General features: G+C 35.1%; 1 protein-coding gene across 5 annotated transcripts in view; it reads right to left on the reverse strand.

The window, feature by feature from the left end:
* Bclaf3 (BCLAF1 and THRAP3 family member 3) overlaps positions 1-14,196 on the reverse strand; it is a 62,233-nt gene that overhangs the window by 16,798 nt on the left and 31,239 nt on the right. For 2 of the 5 annotated variants that reach the window (XM_077107200.1, XM_077107199.1), the window contains exons 5-10: positions 13,814-13,989; positions 11,830-11,944; positions 11,071-11,134; positions 9,434-9,549; positions 2,310-2,337; positions 524-619 (exon numbers count right to left, since the gene is read on the reverse strand). In XM_077107200.1, coding sequence (XP_076963315.1) covers positions 524-619; positions 2,310-2,337; positions 9,434-9,549; positions 11,071-11,134; positions 11,830-11,944; positions 13,814-13,989 — 595 coding nt within the window. Of the gene's footprint in view, positions 1-523; positions 620-2,222; positions 2,338-9,433; positions 9,550-11,070; positions 11,135-11,829; positions 11,945-13,813; positions 13,990-14,196 lie in introns of all 5 variants that reach the window. The other 3 variants (XM_077107197.1, XM_077107198.1, XM_077107201.1) reach the window with 2 other exon arrangements.

Here is a 14,196-nt window from a genome sequence, read left to right on the forward strand (position 1 = left end):
TTATATTAGCTATAGATATAATTAGAATGTGATAAAATATACTTTAACAAAGTTGTCTGGACCAGAATCTTTCTCTGATGAACCAGAAGTCCTCTCTGATGGTTGTGTGCCTATCTATGGGCAGGGTTTTTCCAATGGTTATTCCTGGAGAAGCATGAGAGCTCTGTACTTAACACCTTAGAGATTTAAGGATAGGCTTAATAGGAGAGTCTGGGATTTTGCCTGTCTCCCCATCTTGTGTCACTCCACCTATATCTGTCTTGTGCATGTGTATTTTCAAGTAATATTTGAAGAAAGGGTTTCACTGGTTAAATAAAAATTAAAATCAAGTCCTGAGGAAGAGGTGATTAATAAACTAATTATAGTCAACTGTAAATACTAGAAATAAGCATATAAACCAGAAACACTAGTTTATAGCTACTATTTGAAACAATACCTCAAAATAGCTTTTAATTATACTTAGAATATTATGTTCAAAGCATAAGCCCAAAGTTAGAATTAAATGGAAAACAACACTCAATACCTTGAAAGGTCTTTTAAAGCCTCTTGTATTTTGATGTTTTCCCTCAACTCCAAATGGTTTTTGAGTAACAATATCCTTTCTCCGCATAGCATAATTCTGCATGAAAAAGTATTAGTATGGGTTAATATGCTTAAATACTGATTTTAAAAACTAGTTTCACCATGTAAAAGACACATGTTTAAATATACAGGATTAAGAACTCAAGGCAGCCAGAGGTGGTGGCTCCCACCTGTAATCCCAGCAATTTGGGAGGCTGAGGAAGGAGGATTGCAAGTCCAAAGCTAGACTTGGCAACTTAAGGGGACCCTGTCTCAAAAAATAAAAAGGACTAGGGATGTTGCTCAGTGGTAGAGCACCCCTGAGTTCAAACACCAGTACCACAAAACAAAAGCAACCAAAGTTGGGACCATGGAGCTTAGCTGTGGGAACACATTTCTCCTTCTTTGACATGACCCACGCTAGTTGGTGAGGGGCCAGTTTCATCCATGCATGTGATGAGTGTCAAAAAACAAACAGAAGGGCTGAGATTGTGGCTCAGTGGTAGAGCACTTGCCTAGCAAGTGAGAGGCCCTGGATTTGATCCTCAGCACCATGCAAAAATAAATAAATAATAAAATAAAGTATTGTGTCCAACTACAACTAAAAAATCAATATTAAAAAAACCCAGAAAAATCCCTACTCTTATTTAATGCAATGGGTGACTTTTAAAAAATGGACTATGAATCTAGCATTTATTTATACAGGCCTCCAGGATAAGGAGATAAACTTATTACTATCAGGAGTTGCTAAAGGATTCCTACTCGTTAAGAACACAAATCCCCAATACTGCAGGAGGCAGGTTTTGCTGACTCAGACAACTGATTTGAGGTGATGTTCCTGCCATGGCTTGGAAAGTACCAGAAATAAGAGAAACAACTACATTAGTAAATCTGTAACCACAAAGAACTTGAATCCTCTGACAGGAATAAAAAAAAGAAAAAAAAGGTAGAGCCCATTCTCAAGACAGTTTCTTATTTCTAAAATCAACAATCTTATAACCTTCTATATGCTCCATTTTCTGTGGAGTTTGATCAGAGGGAGGATTGCAGGCAGCTGCTGACATGATTCCTGATGATCCCCACTAATGATCCTCCCTTTGAGTGTGGATAGGACCTAGTAACTTGCTTCTTGCAATTACAATATGATACAGTAATGGGATGTTACTTCTGAAATTAGGTTACAGACACAGATTCTGGCTTCCATCTTTCCAGTCATTTCTTATGGAAGGTAGTCAGCTGACATTCTGTAAGCTGCCCTATAAAAAGGCAAATCTTTAAAACAGAAAGTAGATTAGTGGTTGGCTGGGGTGAAAACAGGGGGTAACTAACAGGCATGTAGGCTCTTATTGGGTAGTGAAAATATCCTAAAACTAGATTGTTGTGATAGTGATACATCATCACAAATTTACTAAAAAAATCACTAACTTTTACACCTAAAATGAGTGAATTTTACAGTATGTAAATTATATTTTAATGAAATTGTTCTCCCAAAATTCTTAAGTATTATAATAAATCCAGAGATTAATATTTCTTTTGTCACAGTAACTGTAAACCTCAAATGAATCTTCTAACACATACTTAATGCACAGTTATAGGCATTTTGAAAATATATAGTTGAGGAGAATGTACAAAAAATGAAAATTCCGGAACTCCAATCTTACTATGTAAGGTTTCTGAATAAATTTTCTAAAATTTGATTTTACAAAATGTGTAGGTTTTTGGAATCCATCAGCATGAATATTCTTCACCTTTGAAAAACTGGAACGTTGATCATTCCTAATAAAATGAAAGAGAGAAACAAGAATCTATTATTAGTTTACTTTTATCCAACAAATAAACAAAAAAATTTAAAAAGCCCCTTTAGAGACAATTAAAGTAACACAACAGTAAAACTCAATGATCTTTCACTACTAAAGTTACAAACATTAGTTTTTAGGGCTAACACCCTCATTTTAAAAAAACATTATTTAGTTAAGTTGGCAGTAATCAATAGGAGAGGGAAACAATATTCCTTGTATTAGTGTTCCTAATCTGAGGTTCAAGGACAGGCTTCCTGGAGGCTAAAACTCATGTGAAATGTGTGTTTTCAGAGGAAAGACTGTCGCTGCTCTAGAATTTGGTGGCACTGCCCCCCACCCTGACCTTACTGACAGACTCCCCTTTGTAAAAGCACTAATGACTTGGCCTATTCATCAGAGGTGAGGTATGAGACTGGCCCAGGGTCACCTCACTCTGATACTGCTAGGCCAGGGCATTAAAAGGAAGCCTTCCTTCTCTTGATATTGAGAGGTCCTGAGGCCATCAAGTGCTTTTTCCAGGGAGCCCTATCATGGAGGGAGGTCCTTCTTTGGGCTTTTCCTCTGATCCTGGACGCCTCACTTCCACAGCCCTTAGGGAATCCTCTTCCTACATCTTCTGCAGGCCTTGTTCCATGGTAAACCAGCCACTCATGACCTCAGCCCTACTTCAGTACCTCCATACATTTCCCACTGACATTAGGATGAAATCCATACTCCTCATCAGGACCTACAAGGTCCTCCAGGCTCTGGCTCTTGCTGCATTGCCATCTGCCTTACTCCAGTCTCTCCAAAACACTCCAATCTCTCCTGTTTCCACACCTCTGCACCTGCAGTTCCTTCTGTGATCATTTCCTTCCACTTAGATGAAATTTAGCTCCATTTGTACCTCTTCCAAGGAAGGCTTTCCTAAACCCCTCTCTGGTAAACTAAGTAACACAAAATGCCACGTGCACAAAATGTATTTGGGGTGATAACACCTATCTCTTCATGTTTGTAACTACTGGTGCACCTGTGTGTTTAATGGAACAAGCTGCAATTCCTTCAGAGAAGGCAGTTAAGTGGATGGTTCATTTTGTGGCCCCAGCTCTGACCCCCAAACCTGACAAGAAGAAGACACTCAGGGTCTTTTAAAATGTAAAAAAACAAAACAACAAAAATCCAAAAACAAACAAACAAACAAACAAAAAAACCATGTCCTGTTAAAATACTCATGATAAGAGAGTAAGTCAAAATAGTAGGGTGCTAAGTTATATACTGAGGATAATTTCAGTAATTTTAAATACACACATATATGCTGAGAAAAAAATGATAGGAAATGTGCTAAATATTAACAGTGGTCATCTCTAACTGGTGAAATTAAAACTGCCTTATATTTCTATACTTAATTATATTTTTCCCAAATGATTATCATTAGCATATATGACTATGTCTATAAACAAGGAAATGGGCTTTTAAAAACTCTCTTTGTAAGGCACATATTGGAAAAAGGAGTACAGGTTGAGTATCCCTAATCTGAAAATCCGAAATCAGAAATGCTCCAAAATTTGAAACTTTTTGAACACCAACATGATACCACAAATGGAAAACCCCACATCTGACCTCATATGACTAAAGACACTGTATAGATTAACTTCAGGCTATATGTGTAAGGCATATAGGAAACATAAATGTATTTCATGTTTAGACTGGGTCCCATCACCAAGATATTTCATTATGACGATATTCCAAAAAAAAAAAAAACCCTAAAGCTGAACCACTTCTGGCGTAAGCATTTCAGATAAGGGACACTCAACCCGCAGTATCTAGAATAGATAAAGAATTCTTATACCTCAATAATAAAAGACAATAACCTGATTTAAAAATGGGCAAGGAATTTGAACAGAAATTCCTTCAGGTAAGACATACAAATGGCCAATAAATATATGAAAAGATGCTCAACATCATTAGTCATGGAGGAAATGCAAATTAAAACCATAATGAAATACTACTTTATACCCACTAGGATGGCTATAATCAAAAACACAATGAAATACTACTTTATACCCAGTAGGATGGCTATAAAAAAAAAAAAGACAACACCAATATTGGTTAACAGCGCTACTTAAAATAGTCAAAAGGTGGAAACAACATAAATGTCCATAAACAGAAGAACAGATAAACAAAAAGTGGTATATCCATACAACAGAATATTATTCAGCTTTAAAAAGCAATGGAATTTTCTGAAAAGGGAAGGAAATTTTGACATGATACAATACGGATGAATCTTGAATACATGATACTAAGAAGCCAGACAAAGACAATTTGTATGATTCTACTTGTATGAGGTTATCTAGAATAGGAAAATTTATAGAGATAGTAAGAAAGAAGGTTATCAAGGACTGGAGGGGATGAAGGAATGGGGAGTTATTGTTTAATGGTACAGAGTTTGTTTCTAAAGATGAAAATGTTCTGTAAATGGATAACAGTGATGGTTCCATAACACTATGGTTATACTTAATGCCAATTAACTGTACACTTAAAACAATTAAAATGGTAAATTTATATTTTGCCACAATAAAAAAACTGAAAAACCATTCATTGAGAAATTTTGATTCTTAAGCAGGCAAATGAACACTCAGATTGAAGATCTATTTCCCATCCTCCCCACAACTAGACATGGACATGGGACTAAATTTTTAGGCCAACAGTGTTAAAAGTGTCATGTGTAAATTTCAGAGAAAGAGTAGGATGAGGACATGATGGCTAGAGCACAACCAACCACCTTGGGACACGAGGCACATGCTGTGTGCAAAGGTTAGAGGAGGAGCAAGGTCTAAGGAGCCTGGTTCTTTGATGAGTCCCATCTACTATGCCACCTTATCATGCAGATTTCCTACCTCCAATCTTTTATTTTATTTTTTTTACTTGAGACTTTTTTTCTCTAGTTTGTATAATCCATTCTCTACCTAAAAACAATAGTGATCCTTTTAAAATTTAAGTGCAATTATATCTCTTCTCTGGTTAGAATCCTAAATGTTTTTTAATTTTACTAAGAGTAAAAAAGAGTCTTCCATCTTTTTCAGTCCTTCAAAGTCCTTCACGCTTTGACTTTCTCTTCCTTTTCTCATTTTGTAACCCACCAGCTCCCTTTCTAGTTCTTAAGCAAGAACAACCATATTCCTGCCTCAAGGTCTTTGAATTTACTGTTTCCTCTCTTGAAATACTACCCCCCCACCCGTGTAATCCTGTGGCCAAATACCTTAATTCACATCCCAGCTAAATTTTTAAAATCATACCACATATTATTCTTTTCTATTTTCCTCTTCTGCCTTATTTTTCATCTATCACTTCACTAACATGTATTTATTTGCTTATTTTCTTTCTTCCACCATTAAATTCCAAGTGCCACAAAGGCAAGGGCTTTGTGTATACTTTTATCACTGTATCCCTAGTGCTTAAACAGTAACCATAGAACAGAGGAAATATTTGTTGAACATATGAATAAAAGATTCGCACGAAATTCACTCTAGTTTAGTATAGATTATTACAATAGCAAGAATAAAAACTGATGTTTTCCTATAAGCTGACTAGCTAAAAAGGAAGTCTTGACAGTTTGATGTCCTTTTGAAGTACACTGACATTATTTTTAAGCACACATAGCCCAAACTTATATAACACATCTTAATTACATTGTGGGGAACTTAGTAACTCTGATAAGAAGAGGGAGAAATAGTTTTTTTTTTTTTTTTTTTTAAAGAGAGAGGGAGAGAGGGAGAGGGAGAGGGAGAGGGAGAGGGAGAGAGAGAGAGAGAGAGAGAGAGAGAGAGAGAGAGAGAATTTTTTTAATATTTATTTTTTAGTTTTTGGCGGACACAACATCTTTGTTTGTATGTGGTGCTGAGAATCGAACCCGGGCCGCACGCATGCCAGGCGAGCGCGCTACCGCTTGAGCCACATCCCCAGCCCAAGGGAGAAATAGTTTGTCAGAAGCCATGGAGACTTCAGGGTAGAGACTGACCAGAAGGGAGAGCAATGGAGAATATCAGGGTTTTGGAAATCAGATGAAATCCCTGAGAATCAGGTTTGCTGGTGAAGTTTCCTAAGGTATCAGAGAACAGGAATCCAGGTAGATAGGCATTCTAATTTAAGTATTTTTGGCCCTGTCTGCTGCTTTGGAAAGTCTTCATTCATTAAACAAATATGAACTTAGCTCAAGGCAATGGGGATACAATGGTGAGCAAATAGACACAGAGCCTGTATACAATGTTTTTTGTGGTACAGAGGATTGAACCCAGGAGCACTCTACCTCTGAGCTACAGTTCCAGCCCTTTAATTTTTTTTTTAATTTTTGAGACAGGGTCTCACTAAGTTCCCAGGCTGGTCTCAAACTTACGATCCTCCTGCCTCAGCCTCCCAAGTTTCTGGAATTACAAACATGTGCCACAATGCCCAGTGAACCTGCATACAACTTTTTAAGGAAAAATCACACAGGTGGGAAATCACTTTCTCCTATGATTTATTTTATTATGCTTCATTCTTCTGAATGTCCATGGAAACTATATACTGACTTGATTAAAACACAATGAGATCAATTTTTATAAACTGAATTTCTAAGATATAAGATGAAGTGTCTTTTATTTTAATAAGGAAATTGAATTAGGACAAAGAGATAAACGGTTCTATATATAAGAGGTTCTATATCATTTTTTGAAAAAAAGACAGTAACAATCTTATCCATACTGGCAATGATGTGGAGAAATTGCTGTGGAATGTAAAATGATACAGTCAATTTGGAAAACTATCTGGAAGTTCCTCAAAAAGTTAAATATAGAGTCACCACCTAATTAATCAATTCTACTTGTAGGTATCAACCAAAGAGAAATGAAAACAAATTACACAAAAATGTTCATAGCAACATTATTCACAACAGCCCCAAAGTGGAAACAATCCAAATATCCATCAACTGATGAATGGATAAACAACATATGGCACATCAATACAATGGAATATTATTCAGCCATAAAAAGCATCCTCATGCTACAACATTGGATCAACACTGAAAACATTATGCTACACAAAAGAATCAGTCACAAAAGCCATACACAATATGATGCATTTATATGAAATGTTAAGAATAAGCAAATCCGTAGAGACAGAAAGTAGAAGAGTGGTTGCCAGGGGTTGGGGGAAGGAGAAATGGGATACAGTGTTTCCTTCTGAGCCGATAAAATGTTTTGGAATTAAATAATGGTGATAGTTATAGAACCCTGTGAATATACTAAAAACTACTGAATTGTTTACTTCCAATGGGGAATTTTATGTACGTAATATCTCGATTTTTAAAAACCCTCATGGCTCTATATTCCATACCAACTATCCAGTAGGAATTAAATAATCCTGGGGCTGGGGATATAGCTCAGTTAGAGTGCTTGCCTTGCATGCACAAGGCCCTGGGTTTGATCCCCAGCACCAAAACAAAACAAACATAAAATAATCCAACACACCCAGCAAAAGATACCTTGTAGGAAGACATCTTTGCATGCCTCAACACTATTTTCAAAGCTGACATTGATAAATTTTATGTTAACCTTATACACATCACTTTACTTAATTTTAACTACCACTACAAGGTAAGTATAAATCTTATCCCTATTTTACACTTGAGGAAACAGAGACTATGTAACTTGCCAAAAGTCAATTACATAGCTAGGGGTCTAAGAGCAGGAATATGAACTCAGGTCTAACTTCAGTACTCAAGTTCTAATCATTTCAGAGGGTAAAGATATATCCTGAAGCACTACACAGTCTGTACAATGTGCTGATTATCTTAAATCTGTTTGAAAAATCCTATTTCTTAGTACACTGGGTTTCTTAAGTTTGCTGTCTCAAGAAAAATGTGACAGTTTGTGACATTAAAGGGCCCAGTCATGCAATGCATTAATCATATCATATTAGGAGACTGGTGATTTTCACCCAGCAAAGGAAAAGATTTTTACTATTTTACTTTCATATTTTTCATATACCACAACACACAGTTTGATTATCTTTTAATTAGTCCCAAACTTATTGTTAGAATCAAATCCAGTTTTAAATAAGCTCCATCTATTTCAACTAAGACTTAGTTAGGCATAGACTTGACTTAAAAGTCTAGTCAAATATTTCAGTAATTTGATACTATGGACTATATAAAAAACTATTAGCACTATTCCTACTTTCTGGGAGATCTACTGATGAGCCGTTGCCATGCATGGCATCAGTTCTTTAAATATGCCAGTCATTTAATATGCATAGCATAATAAGTTGGTTTTATCATCTTTTTTTTTTTTTTTTTGGTTCTGGGTATTGAACTCAGGGGCACTGAGGAACTCAGGGCACTCAACCACTGAGCCATATCCCCAGCCCTATTTTATATTTTATTTAGAGACAGGGTCTCAACTCAGTTGCTTAGCACCTCACTTTTGCTGAGGCTGGCTTTGAACTTGTAATTCTCCTGCCTCAGCCTCCCAAGCTGCTGGGATTACAGTTGTGCGCCACTGTGCCTGGCGGTTTTATCATCATTTTATAGAAAGGCTATAGTGACTCATCAAATTTGTACAAGATCAAACATCTTATAAATTGGAAAGAGATGAAATTCAAATGTAGGTCTCTACATTTTCTACTACACCTGCCCATTTCATGGATAAACATCCATGAAGAGTTCTGGAAGAGAACTGTACTAACTTCAGGAAATTTTGCATTATTCAGACTACTCCAGAATCTAGGGCAGAATGTATCAGTTTTAATCAGCTTGAGCCAAACAGTCCATAACCTTGCTGGTCTTGGCTTCTGCTAATATTAAAAAATCTTTTATACTTATCTCTAGAATTATGAAGTCCTCAAATATCCACCTACCCCATAATTTTTCTTGTTTAAATCAAGATGCATAGAATGATTACTGAATAATTTTGAAACATTTTAATAGATTTCATTTAACCATAGAAAATGGATTTGAAGGATCAAATCCCTACACTAAAATTATCATCACACAAAAAAACTGGAAAAATGCTTAAACCAAAAGCTCCCTGATAACAGTATGTTTTTCATCTACTGATTACCTCTCTGAAGCACTAGCTATGTGAAAAATGTGCTCATCTTCATTCTGTAATCGTTCTTTTCTCCTTCTTTCAATGTCATGTCGTAGGTCATTTGGATCTATTATTTTGACCAGAGTCTGAGGAATTTTGACAGAAGACAAACCATTCACATTACTGTTAGTTGCACAAAGACCATATCTAACAAGAACCTTATTTAAAAGTCCTAAATAAGTTATTTTGTACTCATCCTGCTATGGTAGTGTAAACTGAATCAAATTTTCTGAGACACAATTGACAATACAGTCAGAAAAGCTCCTAATATTAAATCAGAAATCCCACTTTCAGGATTCTATCCCAAAGAAAGTGCTGTCTACCTAAAAATATTCCAAGTACTATATTTAAAAATAACAAAAATGGAAGTAACTTAAATGTAAAAAAAAAACTTTAAAGGGAAAGGGAAGAACAATTAAATAAATTATGGTAAATAACTCAAAAGAATAATGTACAACCATTTAAATTAATAAATACTATGTGGAAGTCAACATGGAAAAACACTCATTGAAAAAAATTGAAACTTTAAAAGCCTCAATCATAAAAGGTCATGGGGAATTCAAGAGATTTTTACATAAAAGACATGTTATTATGAATTAAGTAAAAAGAAAAAAACATACAAAAGTGCATATATACTATGATAGTGATTATGTTAAAATGCAAGATGTAAGACTGCACGAAAAGATGATCAGATAATATTCTGTATCAAATGGTTGAATAACAGATGATTTTTTTAAAAAATCCTTAAATTTCCTACAAGTTCACTGTAATACTTTGATGATTAGAAATTTTCTGAAAATATCATTCAATAAATTAACCCATCTAAGATTAATCAAATCTATAATTTCACATGTGAAAAACTTTATATATATTCTATTAGAAATGTATTAAAAATATCTTTTCTATAAAAACATTTTACTTTCAATGAATAAATTAGCAGTTCTTTTACAATCTAACATACTTTTTTTAAAAAAGAGCTTTATAGTTATACATAGTAGTTAGGTTCATCCTAACAAAATCACACATGCATGGAATTTGTTTTCAGTTCAACTTGAAACATTTTAAAACAAAAGCCACTTTTCTTACTCCTTGGCTAGTCAAGATAGTCTTTCTAATTAGTAAAGAAATGGGAGGTGGATGGGGGGGGAGGTATTGGGTAGGAACCAAACACGGGACAGTAAAGAAATGTAACATTTCCATTATTTTGCTAGTTAATGTTCCACAGAATCTTTCAAACACTCTCCAGTAAATAGAAGGTCAATATCAAATGAAATTTAGTTTCTTTTCATTCATTTCATGTACAATTTAAAAATATTTTCCACATGACTGGAACATACTTTTTACAAGCTTCACAATGTGGAGTTATGGAATGAATATTAAATGCTAAAATTTTGTTACAAAGCTGTTATCAATAAGGATTGTCCCTTTTAAGGAATATTTTTGTCTTTTTGTCAGCATTCTTGTGCCAACCTGGCCAATGATCATAATCATTTGGAGAACTTTTGAAATTTCCTGGATCTCAACCCCCAATCACCAATCCCTTTTCCAATTAGCATACCAAAAAAAAAAAAAAAGATAATCTCACATCAAAACTTGTGTTCACTTACCTGATCTGGTTCATATACCATAGTTTGTTTACTCTGAAGGTCAGCCAAAGACATGTCTATTCTCCTAAAATAATAAAGGCATATTACAATTAAATAGATTATGCACTGATACCTTGATTCTACTACTACAGAATGGAATTTGAAATAAAGCAGGTATATCTTGGAACAGGCAAAAGAAACCTGCTAACAGGTAATTTTTTTCATCTATATGGTATATGGCAATTTCCCAAGAATCTAGATCTTGTGAAGCACATTTCAGGGAAGTTTTAGGGGTTCTCAGATCACTAGCCTGTGTAACTTCAAACTTTATTCTGGTGATATATTGCATTCTAATATTGATTCAACTCAGCTCACAAGACAGGGTGCACCACCTGCTCGGACAAGTGCTAGCAGAAGATATGTTTTCATCCGGCTGCCCTCAGAACAGCCATTTTGATCACATGATTTCAATGGCTTGACAACTGCCTCTCATTCTTCCAGTGATAACTTCAGTAGGTAACTACTATAGACACAGCAGAATCAAAGTTAGGTAGGTAAATATTATCAAAGTTCTATACATTTAAACAATGCTAGTCATTGGTTTCAATGCAATCTATTCCATTGATGTGCACTGGCTCAGTACCTGCTTGGGTAGGTTCTGTTTTTATGTCAGATACATATTTCTAGAGTCTCACGAAAGTCCAGGTGAGCAAGATCAGGAAGCAAGAGTTCTGAGGTTTACTCCCATGGTTAAATGGGAATACAGTAATCAATCATTACCTGTGAATTTCTGGATCTGAATTCAATTTAATTTCTTTTGCATCTGCATCATGAGTACTTCGCATTTTTGAGAAACGCTCATTTAGAGTAATGACAGGTGATGGAAAATAATTTGCTGAAAAAGGAAATAAATAGTTTTATCTCAACGTAAAACTGATTCCACTTAAAAGATTATATATAAGTACAGGAAGAAGGACCATTTAGAAAACATCCAATGTTTTCTCTTGAAAATACACAGGACCTAAACTTACTTGGCAGACTAATTTGCAGTGTTTGCATGTTTTTCCCAAGCCCAAGCAAGAATTAAAACATCTGATTTATGAATCCAAGGGGTTTTCTTCCTATCTGACATGTCTGCTTACTTATTTAGGGAAAACAGTAGTGCTCTCAAAGTGAGGACCTTTCTACTCCAAGGTAAGATACTATTTGGGGAGCTCTACAGTTCAATAAGAGAAAAAATTAACTCCACAAACAATCCTGAAACATCACAAAAATTCTGACAATGCTAAATGCTATGTTCACATACCACAGGTCTTCCAATACAATTTTGTTTCAATTAACATTAACTGAAGTTCTTGAGGACATTCTGAAATCAGCTATGTTGCACAGACTTTTAATAGGTTAGAGAGAAAGAGAATACACATGCTCCATCAGAATGCTACTTAAGCAATCCTTTTCCCTAACTTACTGTTCCTGTTCTGAGATAATCTCCTGGACTTTTATGTTATACCAGCCCCCTTTCTGCAAATAATTACACTTGCTTTGGGTGAGAGGAGCTAGGGTTGAGAGGGTAACTGTTTCAGACAAACTGCATACTTTATTATTTACTTATTTTGAAGTGCTGGGGATCAAACCCAGGGCCTCACTCATGCTAGGCAAGCATACTACCACTGAGCTATACTCCCAGTCTAAAACTGAATGCTTTCAAGAAAATATATGCCTTAGCTTGAGGGATGCAGAGAAAATAATTCATTTTTGAAATATGTTTTATGAAGGTGAAAAAGATTAATGCAATTGCTAAGTAGTATAAAATAAAAATTCTTAAAGGCCTCCAGCTTATAACACTCACAATTGCCTTATTTTTGTGGCATTACTGGTAGAAGCAGTTCTACATCACTGAATTTTCCAATTAATGGAAAGTTGCCAGAAGCAAAAACAAAACAATTTAATGCAAATCTTTAAAGTATTTATTATGCAACTCTCTGATGTCATAAAGTATGCCAAAGCAAACTGGAATCTTTCATTTATCACTAAGCAATATCCTGATGGCACAAAGTCCCAGTACTGCTCTCAGGGGATTTTAAGAATATCACAAAATGATCAAGACTTCCCGATTGCTTGAGTTTCTTTTTTTTTTTTTTCTTCCCCTGCTTCTTCTTCCCTGTTAGGCTATTGGTTATTGTGTCTCACTGATTTCAGTATGGTAATCTTTTTTCAGTGGTTGACCTCTCTTTTCTAACTTGTGATTTCTAATCTACTACCAGTTGAAGCACAAGGTTATTGGAAATACATCATAAAGAACAATGCTTGAGGCGGGGGCTGGGGCGCAGTGGTAGCACACTTGCCTGCTATATGTGAGGCACTGGGTTTGACTCTCAGGACCGCATATAAATAAATAAAATAAAGGTTTATCAACAACTAAAAAAATAAATATATTAAAAAAGAACAACTATGGGGCTGGAGTTGTGACTCAGAGGTAGAGCGCTTGCCTGGCATGCATGAGGCATTGGGTTTGATCCTCAGCACCACATAAAATAAAATAAAGACATGGTGTTCACCTATAACTAAAAAATAAATATTAAAAAAAAGAACAACTAGGCTTGAATGTATGCCTGATGATCTCTCCAACAGATTCCTAATTCATAATCTAACTTACAATGAAATATTACTATTGAAATATATCACAGGTATTTACCTATTATCTCGTGAAAAGCCAGCACATTATTTTTCTGTTATCCCTAATGTATGCGTAAAATATACCAACCTTTAACTTGATGGATTATTGTTATGATTTCCTGAGCAAATTCTCCTGTAGGTTTGTTTTCAGTATTCTGAGTTGAGTCAAGATGTTCAAACACTGGATGAAAGTTCCCACTTTTCCTGCCAACAGCAACCAAATCATGTGACATCTGTCTCTCTGTGGAATAGCTAGAAGAAGCCCTAGAATAATTTGCAAATGTTTAACTAAATTTGAAACTATTTTGCTAAAAAAAGAACTTACTAAAAATTAAGAGCTATAAAACTAAAAAGACATTTATCTTGTCATATAATTTAGTTATTAGATTATATGATATAAAACATGTACAATAAGTAGGAGAAAACAGCCATAGATAAGTAGTTCTGAGTTCAAATCTAAGATCAGTAAAT

The sequence above is a fragment of the Callospermophilus lateralis genome, chromosome X (assembly GCF_048772815.1).
Source record: "Callospermophilus lateralis isolate mCalLat2 chromosome X, mCalLat2.hap1, whole genome shotgun sequence".
Taxonomy (NCBI): Eukaryota; Metazoa; Chordata; class Mammalia; order Rodentia; family Sciuridae; genus Callospermophilus; species Callospermophilus lateralis.